Consider the following 24,207-nt stretch of genomic DNA (forward strand, 5'->3'; position numbering starts at 1 on the left):
ACCCCTCCCCTCTCCCACCCTCCCCCTCCAACCCCCCACCCCACTCCCCTCCCCTCCACTCCCCCCCCGTTGCCTTTTCTCGATTTTTAAAAAACTTCTCCAAAATGAATATTTGTTTTTAACTTCAGTTGTTTCTAAAGCCGCTCCTCTCTCCTATGTTTACTCCCTTTTTTTGGCTAACGCCATGTGGTTGAAATTAAACGCAAACATCTGACGCTATTTGCGCATAAAACTAAATCTCACCAATCAGCTGAGTGAGATTAACCCTGACAGGGGGAAGCTGTTAACACCATTCCACCTCGGACCGTAACTCCTGATTTTGGCAATCCCGCTAGATATTTGTTTAGGACACGGACGAGCCCGGGTAGGTTTCTCGGCGTTTGCTAAATTTTCAAACTTTTGCCACCAGAATTTTTTTTTATAACAACTTGAGTTTTTGTAGCGCCTTTAATGTTGTACAAGGGTCAGGGTCACAGTCGTGTTTATGAAATAAAAATCCACATCGAGTGGTGAACGAGAGCTTTGCCAAGGGTCTTTTTTAACGAGCATCTTAAAAGGGGAGAAATGGAGAGAGAATTTGTCCTGAAAGGTTGACTGAGGCATGAAGGAGATGGGATTGAAGAGGCCAAAGTTCGAGGTGGAGTTCCTGGAGTTTATAGGCGGAGGGGAAATGACATGGACACAAACTAAGATTATTAGTGGATTAAAAACAAAAATACTGCGGATGCTGGAAATCCAAAAAGTGGATATTAGCATTGGGTGGCATCAATATTCGGGTCGGGATTTTCCAGCGCCCCAGCCAGAAGCCCATTGACTTGCGGCGGGACCGGAAGATCGCGGCAGGTGTGGAAAATCCCGCCGATGGTGTTTGTTCACTCATACAGCAATAACCCCGAACTGCAGAGCCCGTCCTGCAGTAAATATGGTGGTGTGGAGGAACCGGAATTCAATCCAACCAGCAGATTATTTATATTCATAAATGGATATGCTAACAGATTTTTTAAAAACGAGGCATACAAATAAAATAGGAATTTGAATGTAAAATATAAAATAACATGTATCTACCTTCGCTGGGTCAAACTCCTGAAACTCCCTAACAGCACTGTGGGTGTACCTACAACACATGGACTGCAGTGGTTCAAGAAGGCAGCTGACCCGCATCCCGTAAATGAATTAGAAGATTAGTCAGGTGGAACAAAATGGAAGGTCATGGATAGATTAGAGGGTAGGGGGAGATTACATACTGTCAAGAAAACAAGAAATTGCAATATTTTTCTTGTAATTACCCTGGCATCTTTTCTTATGTACTGGAAATCAGGCTGTAATTGGATCAAGAGTTAGAGTGACAGCAAGGGTCTAAAGCCAACAGTACCAAGTGGTTTTGATATGTTAACGAACCAAGAGGAACTTCAGAGTTTTACTTAAAGCAATAACAGGATTTGGTTGAACTGAGTTTTAGTTCGAAGTGGGGTATATGCAGGTTGTAAAAAGGTGTAAGGAAGTGAAGATAGGATAAGTTTGCTTTTACAAGTCTAAGAGCTAAAGTAAAGAACAATTTAATTAATCCTGGAAAGAAAGCATTTCTGAAGACAAAAACAGAAACAGAATTACCTGGAAAAACTCAGCAGGTCTGGCAGCTTTGGCGGAGAAGAGCACAGTTGACGTTTCGAGTCCTCATGACACCAACAGACCTAAGTAAAAATAGGAAAGGGGTGAAATATAAGCTGGTTTGGGGGGAGTGGTTGTTGGGACAAGCAGCCAGTGATAGGTGGAGATAACCAAAAGCTGTCACAGACAAAAGAACAAAGAAGCGTTGAAGGTGGTGGTATTATCTAAAGGAATGTGCTAATTAAGAATAGAAGACAGGACAGATAAGGTACAGATAGCTCTAGTGGGGGTGGGGGAATACTAAAAGGTAGAAATAAACAATGGGTGGAAATACATTTAAAAATAATGGAAATAGGTGGGAAAAGAAAAATCTGTATAAATCATTGGAAAAACAAAAAGGAGGGGGAAGAAACGGGAAGGGGTGGGGTTGGAGGAAAGAGTTCAAGATCTAAAATTGTTGAACTCAATATTCAGTCCGGAAGACTGTAAAGTGCCTAGTCGGAAGATGAGGTGCTGTTCCTCCAGTTTGCGTTGAGCTTCACTGGAACAATGCAGCAAGCCAAGGACAGACGTGGGCAAGAGAGCAGGGTGGAGTGTTGAAACAGCAAGCGACAGGGAGGTTTGGGTCATGCTTGTGGACAAACCGAAGGTGCATTTCTGAAGAGGCTGGTTGAGACAATAGAGAGATCAAAGGGAAGGAATGCATTTAAGGAAATACTGATGCCTAGGTGGGGGTAGCTGGTCAGATTTCCCAGAAAACAGCAGGGTAACGGCAGAATTCCGGGAAGACTGTGTGAACAAGATCAGACCTGAAGACCCAGTTGCTGTCAGCCTCAGAGGACACCCCAAGGAAAAAAGGCACCATGTGGTAAAAGTTACTGGAATCTTCCAGATTTTAAAATAAAGACAATTGCTAAACAGAAAAGGGAAAGATTAGCTCTGAGGGTAGTTAAGATTTGTGGAACTGTTTTAAAGTACTGCTTACTGTATGAAGCTATTCTTGTGTTTAAATGTAATTGTGTTTTATTTTTATCCTTTATTCTTTTAATAAATGTTTGCTATAAAATTATCATATGTAGTTGGGGAAGTATTTCCTGATTTCAGAACCACTCCTCACACTATACTAATTGCAAAAATTGTTTTGGCAGCTGTTTCAAGTTTACCCCTGGGTTTTGAGCAGCTCGGTATTTACCATCCAGCATGCCATAACAACATCAAAGATGTCATTAGAACAAAAAACAAAGGGAGCGGTTATGGGAGTAGATTTTGAAGAGAAAAGGCCCTAATGCTAATCTTTGCAGGACTCCACTAGTGACTAGTTCCCACCAGTATTCTGCTTAAGCTACGTGGGTGCATGGCTATGCAGCAATCAGGAATATGTCATGTAAGGGACTAGCAGGCTGTGCACAGTGATGGGCTCTTTAAGATGCATTCTTGTATGGCTATGAGGCAATCTTAAAGGGACCATACAGTCCAAAAAATGGGCTATGTACAGCAAGGAACATTATACATTCTATCTAGAAGAATGTAAGCAGTTTGTTATCCAACCCAAAATCCGCCCAACGATCTTGCCAAACTGGATTTTATTCATAGTCATTTGATCCATTTATGTTAAATATGTTTACATGGTCTTTAGCATTTTTCGTATTATTGTTTAGCCAATGTCAAATCTTATGCTTACCAAATGGTATGATAATTTAAGTAATCTTGAATTGTATTATGTCATCTCTATGGAATATTGTTGTGACAAAAAAGTCTCTTCTGGTTCATCTTCCTCCTTACCAGAAGGGGAACTGTCAAATACTTAAGAGGGCATAACATTCACAAAGTTAATTGGTAAACTGGTATTCCTCTGCTTTGTTCAAACAGAACTGCCATCTGCACCAGGCAATGTTATTAGTGCTGTGCAGCAAATCTCAATAAGGGCCTTGCCATTTTGGTTGAAAGTCATTTTGGTTCTGCCTCCTACAACAATGTTTTTATTACTGAATAAAGAGAAGCTACTGACTTTAGAAAAAGCTTTGCGCAATTATCTGCCAGCTGCAATAAAGGTAAGGATGAAATATATAGATATTTTGTATTATACTAGTATGTATGGTAGAAGAATCTTTGTACTTTTATTTATTATTAAAATTTAAATATACAGAACCTATATTTAGTACATTGTCATTTGCTCAAAAAGGTAAATTTAAGATACTAAAGTAGATAGAATTGAAGGAAATGGTCATAAATACAGTAGTTACAAAAATGTATATACATGCAGAACATTGGTGAAACTTAACACCTACAAGTATAAAGTATCACATCAAAAAGAAAAATGAGTGAGTGACAGGTATACTCAGTGAATGTGGAGGATAACGGAGAATCAAGTTAAAAAAGAGAGGAGTTTTTGCAGCCTCATTAATCAAGAACAAATGGGGACATGAAACAGGTGGTATAGCATGGGCCACCTTTTAAATATCCTACATGATACACTGTTTTATCAAAGTCGATATCAGTACTCAGAACCCTGTATCAGGTAGGGAGCACCTGATTTGCACGACCTTACAAGTCAAAATTTTCTTGCACTTCATCTGACCAGTGCAGTGATAGACAGAGTTAAGCGATCCCACGACCAACGGATCATATCTAAGCTCTACAGGCCTGCCACATCCAGTTGTGGGTTCCACCAGGGCCACTCAACTCCTGACCTCATTACAGCCTTGGTTCAAACGTTGAAAAAAGAGCTGAGCTCCCGAGGTGAGGTAAGAGTGACTGCCCTTGACATCAAGACAGCATTTATCCGAGTGTGGCATCAAGGAGCCCAAACAAAACTGGAGTCAATGGGAATTGGGGGGAAAACTCTCTGCTGGTTGGATTCATATCTAGCAGAAAAGAAGATGGTTGTGGTTGTTGGAGGTCAGTCATCTCTGCTCCAGGACATCACTGCAGGAGTTCCTCTGGGTAGTGTCCTTGGCTCAACCATCTTCAGCTGCTTCATCAATGACCTTCCTTCCATCATGAGGTCAGAAGTGGGGATGTTCGCCAATAATTGCACAATATTCAGCTCCATATGCAACTCCTCCAGATACTGAAGCAGTCCATGTCCAAATGCAGCAAGATTTGGACAATATCCAGGTTTGGGCTGACAAGTGGCAAGTAATATTCACGCCACACAAGTGCCAGGCAATGATCATCTCCAACAAGAGAGAATCCAACCATCGCCCCTTGATGTTCAATGGCATTACCATCATTGAATCCCCCACTATCAACATCCTGGGGGTTACCATTGACAAGAAACTCAACTGGGCTAGCTATATAAGTTGCTATTATATAGTATGTGGCTACAAGAGCAGGTCAGAGGTTAGGAATTGTGTGATGAGTAACTCACCTCCCACCTCCCCAAAGCCTATCCACCATCTACAAGGCACAAGTCAGGAGTGTGATGGAATACTCCCCACTTGCCTGGATGTGTGCAGCTCCCACAACATTCAAGAAGCTGGACATCATCCAGAACAAAGCAGCCTGCTTGATTGGCACCACATCCACAAACATTCACTCCCTCCATCACTGAAGCACAGTAGCAGCAGTGTGTACCATCTACAAAATGCTGCAGGAATTCACCAAGACTCGTTAGACAGCACCTTCCAAACCCACGACCACTACCATCTAGAAGGACAATAGAACTAGATAGATGGGAACACCACCACCTGGATGTTCCCCTCCAAGTAACTCACCATCCTGACTTGGAAATATATCGCCGTTCCTACATTGTCACCGGGTCAAAATCCTGGAACTCCCTCACTACATCACATGGACTGCAGAGGTTCAAGAGGGCAGCTAAGCACCACCTTCTCTAGGGCAACTAGGGATGGGCAATAAATGCTGGTCCATTGGCACTGTTCGTCTTAGACAGTCCCTCTGATTGAGGATGACTTGCTTCCACTCCAGTTCTTTGGGATCTGATATGTCCAATGTGTGCTCTGCAGACTCTGCCGCATGCAAGACAGGTGGTGCTTGAAGGGTTGGGTAGATGAGGTGTTTGGAGATTTGTATGCTCTCTCCGTCGCCTCAGCTTAATTGACGGCGTGGGGAGGTATTGTGCTGTGGAAGCTGGTTAGAAAAGAACCTTAATTTTATGGGTGTTTAGTGAAAGGTTCATTTTCTCATCCTTCACAAAAGGAGTCGACAATGACCTGGTGCTCAGTTTGAGTTAGTACACACGGAAACGTCACCTCCATACTGAAGCTCTGACTAAGGTTGGAATAATTTTGGTTTTGGATTGAAGATGACTTGGGTTTAATAACTTCCCATCTGTTCTATAAAATATCACCACACCTGTGGGTAATTTGTTGGAGGTGAGATGCAGTATTGCAGTGAGGAAAATGGGGAAGAGAGTTAGTATGATGACACAACCTTGTTTGACTCTAGTCTTCACTGAGATAGGGTCTGTGGTGGTTCCACTGGTGAGGATCATAGCTTGCATGTCATTATGGAATAGGCTGAGGATGGTGAAAAATTTGAGGTCAGCCAAATTTGAGGAGGATACTCCATAAGCCTTTGCAGTTGACAGTCAATAGCTTTTGTGAGGTCAAAAAAGGGCATTTACAGTGGTTGATGCTGTTCTTTGCATTTTTCTTGGATTTGCTGTAGAGTAAAAACACTGGGGGCCTGATGGAACAGTCCTCAGCACTGGGCAACGGCTTTGGCATCTGATGCCAGTGCACAGAAGGTGAGGAAGAGCCAGGATGCAGCACCTCCCAATGTAATTTGACTGTCTGGTTCCACACTTTGAAGGTTCCCCTTGACACCATGCTAAAGTCAGATCATGACACTGATGAAAGATATTGGGTCACATCTTTTGAACTGAAAGCAGGCCCACACCTGCCTGTAACAGGAACCTCAGCTGACCTGAAAGTCGGAGAAGATGAAAGTCAAGCTGGAAAGGATTGGCCTCAGATTGGTCAATCAACTCTGTCTAATCGCATTTACCCATTGGCTGAAAGGGGAAGCCTATTTCAGTAATTAAGCAGCCAATTAAAAGCCATTTTGAACATGCAATGGCTTTTTACCAATGACACATGGACCATATGCTTTGTCAACAACTTGTCAGCTTAGCAGAGGTGAGTAAACAGAGTTTATTAACTGAAGCCTGAAACTAACAGGAACTCTGCATGATAAAGGACCATAGTGGCAAGCCCAAAGCTCAATAATAGGAAGAGGCTAGTGCTGACAAGTGCAGGTCATTTTGGCTGACATTTCTCATTGTGGATGGTCTAAGCAATCCGTTGTCCTCTCGTTTAGGATACTTGCACTCCTGAAAGAGGCAACTGACCTTTGTGCCTTTGAGCTAACACAGGGAAAACTGGTCCATCCTTCTCCTGAGGTAGGATGGAGGGATCACCTGAGAGGTATCAGCAGCCACAGGGTGTGGGGTATCCCATGCAAGAGGAGGAACAGCTGCAGTATGCAATGCAGGTGATGCAACAGAGGGCCTACAGGCCAAGGGTCAATATTTTGGACCTCTGCAAGCTGCAGTACCTCCAAAATCTTCCACTCTTGAGACAAGACCTATGTGCCATTTGGAGAAAGACCTGAGACCAGAAGGAGCTGGTGGCCATTCCTTGAAGTATCAATCAAGTTAACTCTGGCACTTAATTTTGTTTAGCTTCCTCCACATTCTCAGAGACCGCAGTCGACATATGCAGAATTTCACAATTCGTAACCCATAATTGCATCAGACAGGTGACGAGTGCCTTGAATGCAAAAGCAGCTGATTAGATCGACTTTGAGATGGATGCTGCCAGTCAAGGGCAGAGGACTGTCGGCTTCATCTCCCTGCAAGATTCCCTCCGGTACAAGATGATCAAATTTTCCTCCAAAGCAGCCAGCTGTATCTAGCAACAGGAAAGGATTCCACTCATTCAACAACCAGCTGGTGTGCAACCACTGCAATAGGATAATGCAAGTGTGTGCCAGGTCCCTGGGTAGCTGCCATGTTGCTTTCCATATTGAAGCAGTCCCAGATGCCTCAACTCTTCACCCCACTGGCCAGCTTCAGTGGATGGTTCCTGGGTGACTAGAAGTTTCGACTAAAGCAATGGCTAATGACACCTGTCTGAAACCCCACCATGGAGGTAGATGTAAAAATCATTGTCATTTGACCAGGAGACCATAGGCTTGCTCATACTGCATTTCTGGTGCCTTGACTAGTCTGGGCTGTCTTCCAATACTGAAGCCCAGGATATCTTGCATCATGGTGATTTGTTGCACCCTGCACAACATGATGCTTCAGGAAGGAGTGGAGCTGATTCTGCAAGATAACTAAGCATGCACAGTTTCCTTGAAGGAGGAAGTGGCTGGAGGAGCAAGCCAGTGCAGAGGTTCCAATGATACTTGTTTCAAGAGAAATGCATGGCAGAGACGCCAGTGACGCCCTTATCCAGGTACGCTTCGCCTGACAGCGGTGCATGCGGGACTGTGCGCTTGGTACCTTCACGTGCCTCCAAATATGTACATGCCCCAGACCCTTTCCCAGCAGTGACATCTAACAGCTTCAAGGATAGCTACTACCAGTCTTGCAATTAATATCAGAGCTTACAGTGTTGCTTTTTTTACAATTGTGACCTTGCACTGGACCACCAAACATTCTTTGATGTATAGCAGATGGCAACAACAAGAGTTTTAGCTGCAATAAAGATTATACAAGTCACTGGCAAGACAGCTTGAATACGTGCTGAATCCAAATGAATCCCATTTTTGGGGCTAAAACCATTTCCGTATTCTCTTTTTAGATAGAGTATTGGAGGCGAAAACCTGGAATCACTCAAGAAACAGGTGCTGAAATAGGAAAGACTGCAGGGTCTTTATGGATGAACGAATTAGATGGACTGAATGGCTGCCTTTATCCATAATTGTCTCATGGACTTGTGACTTATTCTGATTGCTGTTCACAATTTAAGTCATTTTAAATGATTGAACATTGATGTTATGACAATATAAATCATCCATGTATATTTGTTCACTTTCTGGGCAAGAGAGGTTGGTTGATAACCATTAGTAATTATCACATCATTAATAGGGTATTTGTGTTAATTACTAGTCTTAACTTTGTCTGTAATGTGCAATTGATATGCAAATATAGCAACTTCATGAAACTCACAGGAAATTAAGGGCGAGCTGCTATTTTCCCAAGATTGATGAAGGAGCAGTGTAAATCAGCCAGCAACTGATTTGGTTTGGCTTCAACCTTTCTTTATAAACCCCATTAGATAAGGTGCCACATAAAGGGTTATTGCACAAGTTAGGAGTTCACAGTTTTGGGGGTAATGTATTAGCATGGATTAAGGATTAGTTAACACACGGAAGACAGAGTGTCGGGATTAATGGGTCTTTTTCAGGTTGGAAAAACTTAACTGGTGGAATGCCACAAGGATCAGTCCTAGGATCTCAATTTACTATCTATATTAATGACTTGGAGGAGGGGGCAGAGCATACTGTATCCAAACTTGCTGCTGATACAAAAATAGGTGGGAGGGCATTGTGATGAGGACATGAGGAATCTGCAAGGGGATATAGATAGGTTGAGTGAGTGGGCAAAAACTTGGCAGATGGAGTTCAATGTAGAATAGTGTGAGGTCATGCACTTTGGTAGAAAGAATCAAAAGGCAGACTATTATTTAAATGGAGAGGGACTCTAAAAAAGTGCAGCATAGAGGGATCTGGGTGTTCTTGTGCATGAAACACAAAATGTTAGCATGCTGGTGCAGCAAGTAATTAAGAAGGCAAATGGAATTTTGGCCTGTATTGCTATGGGGTTGGAGTTTAAAAATAGGGAAATCTTGTTACAACAGTACAGGGTATTGGTGAGGTTGCACCTGGAGTACTGTGTACAGTTTTGGTCCCCGTATTTAAGAAAGGATATACTGGCATTGGAGGCAGTTCAAAAGAGATTCACTAGGCTGATTCCTGGGATGAAGGTGTTGACTTATCAAGAATGGCTAAACAGGTTAGGCCTTTTTTCATTAACGTTTAGAAGAATGAGGGGTGATCTTATTGAAACGCACAAGATTCTGAGGGGGTTTGACAGGTCTTTAGAAGATATTTCCACTAGTGGGGAAATCTCAAACTAGGGGGCATAGTTACAGAATAAGGGGATACTTAATTAAAACTGAGGTGTAAATTTTTTTTTGAGTGTAGTGAATGTCTGGAATTCTCTACCCCAGAGAATTGTGAAGCCTAGATCACTGAGAGTATTTAAAGAGGTTTTTGAAATATTGGGGAGTTGAGGGCTATGAAGAGCTGGCATGAAAGCGGAGTTGAGGCCTGGGGCAGATCAGCTATGATCTTATTGAATGGTGAGGCAGACTTGAGGGGCCGAATGGCCTACTCCTATTTCTTATGTTCTTATTGGTTCTGGCAGAAAATATTAATTCACAAAAATCTCTTGAATGAGCGTCAACAATAAAATTACAAAAATATGAATACAATTGGTGGAAATGCATTTAGGCCTGGATTTTTGCTCTGCAAAAGGAGCACAGAGTCAGGACATTTCCTGGCTCCCAAACCCCACCCTGGAGAATGTTACCTGGAAGCTTGGATTTTCCAGGGTGGAAGGGCCAGGTGACCCCAGTATGAGTATGGAGGATGCCAAGTACAGAAATGGGCAGGCACAAGGCCTGTCTTGGTGCACTGGCACTGTATCGATGTTTTAAAAAAAAAAATGAACATCAAACAGCCTTCCACCCCAAGCCTCTCATTCCCCATGCCCCATCCATGCTACCTCTTGCCTCCCACCCACTCCCATGGCCCTTCATACCAACCTATACCTGTCTGCCTACTCCCCCATGGCCCTGCATAATCTCCATGCCAACCAATGTCCCCTGCCCACCTGTGGCACTTTATAGCCCCTATGCCAACTTAGTGCCAACTCATATCCCACACCAATCATCTTTGCCCTTACATCTACCATGCCAACTCACCCAGGATCCATTATGGGCAGACCTCCGGATCCACGCTGAGATTAAATGAAATAATGTTCTAAGTATTTATTGCAGACTTTATTTTTTTTAAACTCCCATTCATAAAAACCCATTTACTATATTTAAATTCCTTCAACGACATTATCCCTTATAACAACAAACATTTCATTCAATTGCACAATCCCATACAAAAACAAGCATTGGAATTCATAGTCCCACTTCAAAGAGTCCATAATCACTTGCTGTTGTCAATCAATCTGTGAAATGGCAGGCATTCTACTATGATGATGGACTTGTGAAATCAGTGATGCAGCACTATTCCAGTAGTAGAACCCTTAAAGGTTATATCAACAGACAGAGTGAAATAGCAAGCATTTTTAATACTCCAGACAGATATTTCAAGAAGTTAAAGAGCAGGAGCTTTTAAATACCTTAACAGCATTATGGCTCCCTTTGACAGTTCACCTTGACACTTTTTTGACAATTACAATGAGATTCACAGTTCCAATGAGTTTCTGCACTTTTTAAACATGGTCATTCCTATTTTTTAGCAATCTTGAAGGGCACCTGACCTCATCCAAAGGTGTCCCAGGACAATATCCAAAGGGTTACCTTTCCTCTCTAAAAGGATACCCTGGCTATCCAAATAATCTACAAAGTTCAGACTTGCTCTTACCAGATCTAATCTGTGCACATCAGGTTTCAGACACCTCTCACACCAAAACTGCACATGAGCAGAGGCAGCTGCTGATTTCTATGGCCAGTTACCTCTGTGAAATGCGCATGTGTGAATCGCGGCCCAGACCCATTCCTGCTCCCATGAAAATAGAAGGTGCTGTGTTAGGAGGCAGGACATCTGGATTCAGGCCTCTTTCAGCATTTTGGCTGTCATTGTGAAAATGCAGGCCTTAATGTGTCTTTGCATTATCTCAAAAGATTATTTTCAAGCATTGCATTTTGCCACATTTTGTTGTGCCTTTCAAGTCACCGTAAACAGAGTGCAAAATCGCCCTGTTGGGCTACCCAATTATGGTCAGAACTCTGCTCACATGTGGGTCATGTAGCAAGCAGTGCCAGCAACAGCCAATTAGCAATGCTGCTGGTATCACTTTACCTCTAGAGACAGGAAGTAAAACTACCTTGCAAGATGGTGTTCTTTGGAGGAACATTCCCCACTCTGGAACATACTCCACTCTGCACCATCTTCAGAGGATAGTTTGTAATATATATGTCACATAAGAAGCTGAACCAGCCGAGCAGCCATGCCCTGACTTGGGGACTAGATTTCGTCTCCAGGTAAACCAAAGCATAAACAAAGACAGAGAGGTTAATTCATTCATCCTTTGTACAACAGGAAAGCAGATGGGGGATTTTTGTTGTATTTCGGATTCTTAGTTGCCTCGTCAATCAACTGCATCATCAAAGTCTCAGTTACCCAGCAGGGTTACTTGATAGTTTAGTAGAGCGTGGTGATTGTGAAAACAATTTAAATAGTTACATTTATCTCATTCTTTTTGTTCAGATTATGTCGATATAACCGGGGGCAATTATCTGTTTTCTGTCATTTATAATTAATCAGAATCATACTCTACACCCTTTTGTTAGAAGAGAAGCTGAGTTTGTTTCCTTTACATTAGGAACTGTCTTCATTGAGTTTCCTCATCATGCAGAGTGAGAACATTTTTCTAGATTCCATTGTAGTAAAAAGTGTTCTGTTTAATTGTTCTAGACTTACGGAACTGTTCTAAACATCAATAGAGGCAAGATATCTGATCTGGAAGTTGTTGTTGACTCTTGGCCTGACTTCAGCACTGTATTATGTCAACCATGTGAAAAGGTATCCAAATGTGCTTTTAAGAAATTATGTACTTTATTACCATTTAAAGAAAAGAAAATTAATTAATATAATATAGAATTAAAAGGAGCAGACCTAGTGTTAAGATTTGTCTTCATTTATATCTGTGGCAGATGGCAGTTTCCATTGGTGAACTTGTATTCCCTAAGGACCAAAATTTGTAATTTAAAAAAGGCTGCAAATGCGAGTTGAATGACCCCTGTCAATAGTATACTCTTGTCATGTGGAATTATGTAAATTAATTTACATGGGATGCTTGTTATACACTGCAGATTACCCTGATAGGCAGGAAACGACTATGCTGTCAGACTTCAGGCTAAAACTACACACATTATGTTTATTATAGGAAATGTATTTACTCCGAAGCAAAATAAACAGAGAAACAGAATAAGATTTAAAACACAAAATACTTCATATTTTATATTCAAAATAGCAAGTATTTGATTTCTTAGAATCCTTTAACAGAGTCTTCTTATGGAATCCTGATGGAGTTCTTTCTCTGTGATGGAGAAGATAAACAGTTAAACTCAGTGAACTAAACAATGGCTGCTGCCCATATTTACTCCCAGTGAAACTTAAGTTCTTCCTCAACAAGTCATGGAGTGTTACAATGCTGAAAGGTGACAGTTAGCTCATCAGTCTGCACTGTTGTTTTCTCCAAGAGTCACGCAGTCTAATTTCACTCTTCTGTCCATACCCCCACAACCTTTAGTATTACTTTTTCTCAAATAACTTTCCTTATTAAATGAACATAGGAGTAAGCTATTCAATCCATTGAGAATGTTCTGCAATTCAGTTAGTTCATATGAATCTTAATTCGATCTTCCTCTGATATGAGTCTTAATCCGATCTTCCTGCCTTTGCACTGTTTTATTATCCTTGTTTAACAAAAACCTATCAATCTGTTTGATGTTTCCATTTACCTAGCTTCAACAGCTTTTTGAAGGAGAGGTTACCAGATTTCCGCTGCTCTTTATGCAAAGAAGCGCTTTTTGATGTCACACCTGAACTGCCTAGCTCTAATTTTAAGGTCATGCCCTCTTATTCTGGTTCTGTCACTAAAAGAAATAGTTTCCCTCTATTTATTTATTTATTTTATCATATCCCTTTATCTATTTACCTTTTTTATTTATTCTTGGGAGGTGGACGTCCCTGGCAAGACCAACATTTATTGCTCGTCCCTAGTTGCCCTTGAGCAGGCGGTGGTGAGCTGCCTTCTTGAACCACTGCAGTCCGTTTGGGTGTGGATACACCCACAATGCTGTTGGGGAGGGAGATCCAGGATTTTGACTCATAACACTGTTCCCTCAGTGTCACTAAAACATGTTTGATATCGAAAATGACTTTATTGAGTGGGCTGAAACCCCGGGATACATTTAAAAAGACTGCACACCAGCATTTTAATTGACTTAAACAACAGTTTCTAAGGTAGCCTAAAATTCACATAGCTGTTTAGAAGTGGCCCACCAGAGACAATCAACTTGGATAAGTGTGAATGACCTGTCTCCTGAACTATTCACAAAACATCCAGACATAACCATTAGACTCATCATTTTGGACAGTGGGCCCAGGCTGAGAAGGGAACTCTCCCAGCCATGACCTAATCGTTTTTAAACAATGGACCTGGAATCAGCTGGCCAATACCATGTTTGGGTCACTGGCTGGTTTGTGGGAGGAGATCATGTGATGAGCAAGGTAAGACTTTGTTTTTTTTAAGAAACTGCTTCTTTCCAGGCCAGTCAGAATGAGATTAGAAAGACACTGAGTTGGCACTATCTGTCTCCAGTCATCCTGCAAACTTGTGCCCTGTCTGTTTTTTAATCAGCCACACAGTGCTGGCAGCATCTTAAATATCAACTTGGCAGTTGCTGGCTCCAGGAGGAAAGACAGAAATCATCTGGCAGCATCTTTAAATCGTCTTGATGCAGAATCAGAAGACCATCGAGCCCAATCTGAAATCATCCAAACCATCAATCTACAGACTCCATAAACAATTTAGCTTTTTTGGACTCTTAAACAATTTAGCCTACCCCTCCCCCACCCTCACTTTGTGGCTTACAACTTTGTGTATGTGTAAACTCTTGAATGTACATGTGACTGAGGGTTGGGGCATTTTTATTGTTTTTATTTAGATCAGGTGTTAAGTACAATAAGTACTATTTTCTTTTTTAAAAAAACTTACAAGAAAACCTGTCTGTGGACGTTTTATAGTCACAGCACTTAAACAGTTAAACACTCAATTAATTTGGCAAGTGAATTCTTTATTTAAATAAAAAACCCATTATGGTCAACCGAGGTATGGAAAGAGAGGGGAGCCACTCTACTGCTTCTCACCTAACCATAACAACAGCAATATAGTTCCAAGGCTGGAGGGCATGTAGACTTGAAGGTGGTTGTGCGTCTATGTATCTGCTGCTTTTGTCCTTCTAGTTGGTAGAGGTCATGTGTTTGGAAGGTGCTGTCAAAGGAGCCTTAGTGAGTTGCTGTGGTACATCTTATAGATGGTACACACCACAGCCACTGTGCACTGTTGATTTGAGGGAATTAATGTTTCATGTGGTGAATAGGGTACCAATCAAGTGGACTGCTCTGTCTTGAGTGGTGTTGAGCTTCTTGTGTTATTGGAGCTGCGTTCAGGCAAGTGTAGAGTATTCCATCATACTTCTAATTTGTGCCTTGTAAATGGTGGACAGGCTTGGGGAGTCAGAAGATTAGTTACTTGCATTTCCAGCCTCTTGCCTGCTCTTGTAGCCACAGTATTTATATGACTAGTCTGTAGTATCTCAGCAATGGTAACCCCTAGGATGTTGATGGTGGGGAATTTTGTGATGGTACTGCTATTGAATGTCATGGAGCGATAGTTAGATTCTCTCATTAAAGATTGTCATTGCCTGCAACTTTTGTGGTTTAAATGTTACTTGCCACTTATTAAACGAACCTGAATGTTATCCACATCTTGCTGCAAGCAGGCATAGGCTAGTTCAATATCTGAGGAGTTCTGCATGGTATTGAATACTGTACAATCATCAGTGATCATCTCCACTTATGACCTTCTGTCGGAAATGTAAAATGAAGGAGTTAGATGACGTGTGCTGACGTCTGTCTGACAACAGGCCTGATGAGGGGGCTGTTGAAGATCAAAGGAAGGCCCAGATTGTTTTGCTGTAATTAAGGTGTAAGGTGTTCACTCTTGGAGACAAAGGCATTATCATTTGTGTTTACAATGATTAGACTGCTAGTCTCCAAAGTCCCAGGAAGGTGTTGAGAACGTCAGGTTTTAAACAGTTATGCTTTAAACTGTCCAATTATTTGCAAGATAAGAGAGTTGGGGTCTTGAGGATTGCTAATCAGCATTTCTACCTGAATACAAAGCCCATGTGATTCATGATTCCATGGGCCTGAATTCTTCAGGCGGCAGGTGGGTTTGGCGGGAGCATGCGTGCGAAAGAGTGCTTCAATCTCCCTGAGGCACGGAGCTGCCTCGGAGATTGAATCGATATTTAAATAAAGGATTTAAAAAGTTATTTAAAAATGCCCCCCTCATGTGACTGTATCATATGAGATGGGACATGTTTTTATATTTCAGGAAATTTTGAAATTTATTTAATAAAAGCTTTAGGAAATCTCATCCCGTTCGTGGATGAGGTTTCCTAAAAATGCAAAGGTCGCTTGGCCTTTTCGCCTGCAAGCCAACCTTAAGATTGGATAGGCAGCGTTACTAATGACATGAATTACTTTCTTAATGGCCTAAATAGGCCGTTTACATATCGGCTGTGCACCGGCCGAATGAAATATCGCGGGACTGTGCGATGACATCGGGACACGCATGACGGCATTGCGCGTCATTTTATGCGTCGGCGTGTTGGGCCTGCCCCCGTTAGCTGACTGAAAACTCCTGCTGATGGTGATGGGCTTTGAGAGGGTAAGAGTTTCTAAGATATCTATGAAACTCACAGGCACATGCATTTGCCAGGATCTGGGAGTGTCTCTGTGGCTCATCATGCAGGTGGGAGCTCTGCTCAGACTGAAAAGTCTAAATTCGTGAGGATTTGTATCAAGGCTGGAAGACTGGCCTAGCTTGCGCTAGAGGGAGAATCCCCAGGAAAAAAACCCTCACCATAAGAGATTGTTCTAGGGTTAAAAATTACTAGGCTGGGAAAGGAAAGAACAGAAGTGAAACCTCGGGAGCTAAGAATCACTTCGGACTGGGTCCAGGGAATCAAATGACTATTTATGGGATAGTGTAAAGTATATCTATGAAGTGGGTTTTTGGTTATGTTAAAAAATAAAAGAGGATAGTTTAAAGCTCAAGTTGCCTATAACAATAGCATTTAGTCAACTGTGCTTTTAGTCTGTGTTACAATAGAAGTCTTAAAATGTGAAATCTTGTGTTATTCTTTCAGTTATTAATTGGAAGTTCGAAATACTTTTTAAAAGGTATCGATCTGTACGAGAATCATAACAAAACTGGGGGCTTTTACGGGATTTTGATTCTATAGGCTGAGATGAAAACATTGGGTTTGGCCACAGTTTAAATAGACAAGATTACACGGTGACTTTTGCAGTATTCATTTAAAGTTAAAATGGCTATTTCTATTGCTGAAGCATTCCTCAAAAGAGAGGACTTGCAGCAGTTAATAAAATTTAATTTAAAGACAATCGTGGAGAAATTAGAAATAGATTTAAAAGTAGGTGCTTAGAAGTCATAAATAGTTGAAGTACTGACTCAACATTTGAACCTCCTAGATAAAACATATATTGACTTAGCCTGGATTCACTTGCAGAGGAAACAATTTGAATTGTTGAACAATTGAAGAAAGAATGAAAAAAATTGAGTTCGAGAAAGAAAAATGAAGAAACTTGAATTGGAAAAAGAGAAAGAAAGGGAAAAAGAAATCTGAAAACTTGAATTAGAATTTCAGAAAGTAAGAGAAAGGGAAAGCCTTGAATTTCAGAAAGAGGGAAGCCAGAAAATTTGAACTGGACAGAGAAAGGCTTCAATTATGTGAAATTCAGTGAGGAAGGAGTTGAAATGTATTTTGTCTTGTGTGAGAAAATTGCTACAAAGTTACAGTGGCTACAACAAATTTGGACAATTCTATTACAAAGTGTTTTTGTAGGAAAAGCATTGGAGATTATTCAACCTATTCGGATGAGCAGTCTACAGGTTATGATATGGTTAAGACTGCTGTGCTTAATGCATTTGAGTTAGTCACAGAAGCTTATAGGCAAAAGTTTAAAAATCTGAGGAAGACACAGAATCAGACTTTTGTGGAATTTGCCAGAGAAAAATAAATGATCGATAGTATAGTGATGAAACTTGATCAGGGTTTGAGAGGTGTTGTTAATGGAAGAATTTAAAAAAACAATATTCCTTTAGGAATCAGGTCCCACCCAGCAGACTGTAAAGTTTCTAAAATAAGGGAAGCGGCTGTTTTGGCTAATACTTACAAACTGTCCCACAAACATATGGGTGGCAGCAAACCTTTGTATGCAAACCCACAGAGAAATTGAAGAGATAAATAAGTTGATAACCAACAGAACACTGATTACCCTGAAGGAGATGGCAGAACTGAAATGACAGATTTTTCTCAAGAGTAGTAAAGAAACGACAGTATGGAAGATAAGTATGAGTCAAGGAGACAAACATTATACTTTTGCCATACAAGAGGGCACATGAAGGCAGATTGCTGGATATTGAAAAGCTAAGCTGGTAGCTTTTTTTCAGATTCCCTCGTGTTTCTCCAGAAATGCTGTATCGGTGAGTGAAGCTTGTGATAAACCAATACCATTTAATGTATTCACAGTGGATGTAAATTGCAACAGTATGGAAGTCTTATATTTGACGATTTCGTAACTCAATTTTTGGCTGATAAAGAGGCCAAAAGGTTTGTTTGTTTTAGATATATACGGTTGGCTCAAAGCTTCATGCTAACAAAAGACATGGATTTCCTAAGAGTTCACTAAATAAAAGTATATTGATACAGGGCATTGATGGAAATTGTTTACTTGTTAGCTTGTGTAGAGTGAATTTAAACTATGCTTCGGTCATTGGATCTGTTATTATTGGGGTGGTGTTGAAGTTGCCCATTAATAATGTCGATTTCATACAGGAAATGACCTGTGGGAGATAAAGTGCTGCCATCTCCTGGGATGGTAGGCAAGTCCATTGAACGTGACAGTATACTAAAAAAAAAATCAGGAATTATTTGTAATCCTGCTATAGAAAGTACTGTTTAAACTAAGGATGTGTCCAAAGAGTCAAAAGCTCAGATTTCTGAGAGTAAAGAAACCTTGAGACATCAGACTGAAACAAAGTTGCTGCCAACTGCAAATGAACTGAATCTGTCTGAGTTGAACCTGCCTGCAGACCCTAAGTCCAAGGATACAATTGTCTAACCAAGGACATATAAACACAATGAAATTTAACCATCATGAGAAAGGAGATTTGCTATGACGTGTGACAAAAGGCGAAGTCATGAGCAGTGTAACAAATTCTCATCTATATGACAGAAAATTTTAAACATCTATATAAAGTGAATTTGGACATCCCAACTGTTATATGCATTTGGTTGATGCAGGTTAAATATCGTGATGCTGCTAAGATGGACTGTTCGATGGAAAATGTGGTGGTGGGGCTGGGGGGGAAAATTACTTGTACTATATGTAGTAAGTTAGTTGTTAACTTGTGGAATGTAATTTATATTTTGGGTAGAGTTTTTGAAAACTCACTTCAATGGTGATTTCATTTCTTGGGGTGGGGGGAAGAATCACAATTTAAGGTTGTTTTCAAACTGTGTCTTTAATTCAGGGTAAAATGAAGGGGGTGTGTGCTGATGTCCACCTGACAACAGGCCTGGGTGAGGGGGCTGTTAAAGGAAGACCCAAATGGTTTTGCTGGGAAGTGGGTGTAAGGCGTTCACGCACACACACAATGGCAGCAGCACTTGTGCTAGACTTCTCACCTCCAAAGCCCTCGTAAAGTGTTCAGAATGTAGGGTTATAAACAATTATGCTTTAAAATGTCCATTTACTTCCAAGGTAAGAGAGACTTGGGGTCGCAAGGGTAGCAAACTGGCCTTTCTACCTCAATACAAGGCCCATTTGATTCACGTTACCATGGAGATAAACTTTGAGAGGGGGAGGGTTTCTAGGATGTCTCTGAAACCCAGACACAGGCAGTTCATCAGGATCCAGAAGAGAACATAAGAACATAAGAAATAGGAACAGGAGTAGACCATTCAGCCCCTCGAGCCTGCTCTGCCATTCAATAAGAATCATCTTGATCATCTTGTATTTCAATTTCCACATTTCCATCTAACCCCAATGACCTCTGATTTCTTTGCCTAACAAGAATCTATCTACCTCTACCTTAAAAATATTCAATGGTCCCGCTTCCACTACCTTCTGAGGCAGAGAATTCCAAAGTCTCACAACCATCTGAGAGAAAAAAATTCTCCTTATCTCTGTCCTAAAAGGGTGACCCCTAATTTTAAAACAGTGCCCCCTAGTTCTGGACTCACCCACGAGAGGAAACATCCTTTTGATGTCCACTTTGTCAAGGCCATTCAGGATCTTGTATACTTCAATCAAATCACCCCCCACTCTTCTAAACTCCAGTAGAAATAAGCCCAGTCTGTCCAACCTTTCCTCATAAGACAACCCACTCATTCCAGGTAAACCTCCTTTGAATTGCCTCCAATGCATTTACATTAAATAGAGAGAGCAAAACCGCACACAAGTATTCAAGGTGTGGTCTCACCAATGCCCTGTATAACTCAACCATAACATCCTTTTTATGTTCAATCCCTCTCTTAAAGCATTCCATTAGCCTTCTTAATTACTTGCTGTACCTGCATACTAACATTGTGACTCATGCACTAGAATACCAAATCCCTCTGCACCTCAGAATTATGCAGCCATTCTCTGTTTAAGTAATGCTTTTTTTGTTCTTCCTGCCAAAGTGAACAACTTCACATTTTCCCATATTAAACTCCATTTGCCAGATCTTTGCCCACACTCAACCTGTTTATATCTATCTGCAACCTCCTGTCCTCTTCACAACATACTTTCCTACCTATCTTTGTGTCATCTGCAAGTTAAGCTACCATGTCTTCACTACCCTCATCTAAGTCATTGATGTAAATTGTAAAATGTTGAGGCACCAGTACAGACCCCTGTGGGACTCTATTCATCACATCCTGCCAATCAGAAGAAAACCCATTTATGCATACCCTCTGCTTTCTGTCAAAAAGCCAATCTTCTATCCATGCCAAGATGTTACCCACTACACCATGTGCTTTTATTTTCTGTAATAATCTATGATGTGGCACCTTTATCAAATGCCTTCTGGAAATCCAAGTACAGTACCTCTCCACTGCGCATGTTATTCCTTCACAAAAACTCCAATAAATTGGTTAAACATGATTTTCCTTTCACAAAACCATGCTGACTCTTCCCTATTGCCTTAAGCTCTTCTTAGTGCCCAGCTATAACCTCCTTAATGATTGATTCTAATAACTTCCCCACAAAAAATGTCAAGCTAATTGGCCGATAGTTTCCTGTTTTCTGCCTCCCTCCCTTCTTGGAAAATTAACACCAGCACACCAACGACCTCATTAACCACCTCTTTTAAGACCCTAGGATGTAGTCCATCGGGACCCAGAGACTTGCAGCTTCATCAATTTGCTCAGTACCGTTTCCCCAGTGATTTCAATTTCAACAAGTTCTTTTCTCCTATTCACCCCAATTTGCAGCTATTACTGGAATGTTTTTTGTCTCCCCTATAAAAAACCCAGAAGCAAAATATTCGTTCATTTCTTCCACTATTTCCTTATTATCTACTATTAACTCCCCACTGTCACTCTCTGGAGGACCAACGCTCATTTAACTTACTCTTTTCCTTTGTTAATACCTGTAGAAATTCTTGCTATCCATTTTTACATTTCTAGCTAGCTTCCTGTCATTCTCTAATTTCTTTCTCCCGATTAACCTTTTAGTCATTCTCAGTCCTTTATATCCTGGCCAATCATCTGTCCTGCCACTCATCTTTGTGAAGTTCTATGCTTTTTCCTGAAGTTTGATGCTTTCCTTAACAGCTTTAGTTAACCACGGATGGTGGGTCCTCCCCTTAGAATTTTTCTTTATAGTAGGAATATACTTATTCTGAATACTCTGAAATATCCCCTTAAATGTCTGCCACTGCTTCTCTATTGATCTATCCTCCAGCCTAGTTTCCCAGTTCACTTCAGCTAGCTCAGCTTTCATCCCCACATAGTTGCCCTTATTTAAGTTTAAGATACTAGTCTTAGACCCACTCTTCCCCCTTTCAAACTGGATGTAAAATTCAATCATATTGTGGTCGCTGCTACTAGGGGTGCCTTTACTCTGAAGTCATTAATTAATCCTGTCACGTTACACAATACCAAGTGTAATATAACCTGCTCTCTGGTTGGTTCCAGAACATGCTGCTCTAAGAAACTATCCCAAAAGCATTCTAAGAACCCCTCATCCAGGCTACTGCTGCCAATCTGATTTTTCTATTTTATGTGTAGATTAAAATCACCCATGATTATTGCTGTCACTTTATCACAAGCACACTATATTTTTCCTTGAGTACTTTGTCCTACACTGTGGCTGCTATTAGGGGCCTGTTGACCACTCCCACTAATGACTTTTTCCCCCTACTATTCCTCATCTCCAGCCAGACTGATTCTACATCCTGATCTCCTGAACCAAGGTCATCTCTAATATTGTACCAATGCCCTCTTTGATTAACAGTCCCATCCCTTCACCTTTACCTAGCTTCCTATTCTCCTTGAATGTCAAGTACCCTTCAATATTAAGGACCCAATCTTCATCTCCATAATTGCTATCTAATCATATTTATTTACTTCAGTGTGGGCCATCAATTCATTTACTTTGTGATGAATGCTATGTGCATTCAGATAGATAGCCTTCAGTTTTGTCTTTTTGTTACCTTTGTAACATTTAGTCTTGACTGTTGATGTATTCTTAGGATTTTTTCTCTCTCTGTCCCTTCCTGCCATTCTCTGACCCTCACTTCTCATATTACTATTTTATTCTCCTGTCTTGACTCTACACCTTGAATTGCTCCCTCTACTCAAGCTTTATTCCTCACCCCTCTTATTTAGTTTAAAGTCCTCTCTACTTCCCTAGTTATGTGATTTACGAGGACACTGGTCCCAGCATGGTTCAAGTGTAAACAGTCCCAACGGTAAAACCCCCACTTTTCCCAGTACTGATGCCAGTGCCCCACAAACCGGAACCCACTTCTCTCACCAGTCTTTGAGCCACACATTCATCTCTCTAACCTTATTTGCTCTATGCCAATTTGCACGTGATGGGTAATAATCCAGAGATTATTACCTTTTGAGGTTCTGCTTCTTAATTTGATACCTAGCTCCTCATACTGACTTTGCAGAACCTCTATCCTAGTTCTACTTATGTTATATGGACCACAACAACTGGATCTTCCCCCTCCCACTGCAAGTTCCTCTCCAGCCCTGAGCAAATGTCCCGAACCCTGGCACTGGGCAGGCAACATAGCCATCTGGACTCTCACTCTTTGCTGCAGAGAACAGTGTCAATCCCCCTCACTATACTATCCCCTACTACCACTACATTCCTTTTTGTTCCCCCCACTTGAATGGCTTCCTGTATCACAGTGCCATGGCCAGCCAGCTCATCTACCTTGCAGACTTCGCTTTCATCCACACAGGTTGAGCACCTCAAACCAGTTTGACAATTGCAGAGTCTGACGCTCCTCCACTACTGTCTGGTCGGTCCCATTACCTGCCTCAATGATGGTCACATACTCCTGTCCTTCACTGCTGACCAAAACAGATGACCCTATTCTAAGAGGTGCAACTGCCTTCTGGAAGAAAGTATCCTGGTATTTCTCTTCCTCCCTCACGTTGTCAGTGTCTGCATTTCTGCTTCCAGATCAATAATCTTGATCTGGAATTCCTCAAGCTGCTTACACTTCCTGCAGATGTGTTTGTCATGAATTGCCTTGGCATCCAAAAGCTCCCACATCTCACAGCTGCAAAACACCTGCCGCCATTCTAACTTATGTCATTTAATTTACTTTAATTACTTCTTTTCTATGTACGCTACAATATATTGTGTTTATTGAATGCTAGTACCGCTGACAACAAAGGCTTCTTAACTATAAGGTATGGCTTCACGCTCTCTTATCGCGTGCCTCCGCCGCTCTCCTCGCGCTCTCTTATCGCGTGCCTCCGCCGCTCTCCTCGCGCTCTCTTATCGCGTGCCTCCGCCGCTCTCCTCGCGCTCTCTTATCGCGTGCCTCCGCCGCTCTCCTCGCGCTCTCTTATCGCGTGCCTCCGCCGCTCTCCTCGCGCTCTCTTATCGCGTGCCTCCGCCGCTCTCCTCGCGCTCTCTTATCGCGTGCCTCCGCCGCTCTCCTCGCGCTCTCTTATCGCGTGCCTCCGCCGCTCTCCTCGCGCTCTCTTATCGCGTGCCTCCGCCGCTCTCCTCGCGCTCTCTTATCGCGTGCCTCCGCCGCTCTCCTCGCGCTCTCTTATCGCGTGCCTCCGCCGCTCTCCTCGCGCTCTCTTATCGCGTGCCTCCGCCGCTCTCCTCGCGCTCTCTTATCGCGTGCCTCCGCCGCTCTCCTCGCGCTCTCTTATCGCGTGCCTCCGCCGCTCTCCTCGCGCTCTCTTATCGCGTGCCTCCGCCGCTCTCCTCGCGCTCTCTTATCGCGTGCCTCCGCCGCTCTCCTCGCGCTCTCTTATCGCG

General features: G+C 41.9%; 1 protein-coding gene across 3 annotated transcripts in view; it reads left to right on the plus strand.

The window, feature by feature from the left end:
- Positions 1 to 227: 227 nt before the first annotated feature.
- The window catches only part of LOC121294057 (glycine N-acyltransferase-like protein 3), a 42,542-nt gene continuing 18,562 nt past the window's right edge, over positions 228 to 24,207 (plus strand). For 2 of the 3 annotated variants that reach the window (XM_041217600.1, XM_041217609.1), the window contains exons 1-3: positions 228 to 364; positions 3,478 to 3,659; positions 12,298 to 12,405. In XM_041217600.1, coding sequence (XP_041073534.1) covers positions 3,582 to 3,659; positions 12,298 to 12,405 — 186 coding nt within the window. In that variant the 5' untranslated portion in view covers positions 228 to 364; positions 3,478 to 3,581. The remainder of the gene's footprint in view (positions 365 to 3,477; positions 3,660 to 12,297; positions 12,406 to 24,207) is intronic. The other variant, XM_041217614.1, reaches the window with a different exon arrangement.

This window comes from Carcharodon carcharias, chromosome 2, assembly GCF_017639515.1.
Source record: "Carcharodon carcharias isolate sCarCar2 chromosome 2, sCarCar2.pri, whole genome shotgun sequence".
NCBI classification, from domain to species: Eukaryota; Metazoa; Chordata; class Chondrichthyes; order Lamniformes; family Lamnidae; genus Carcharodon; species Carcharodon carcharias.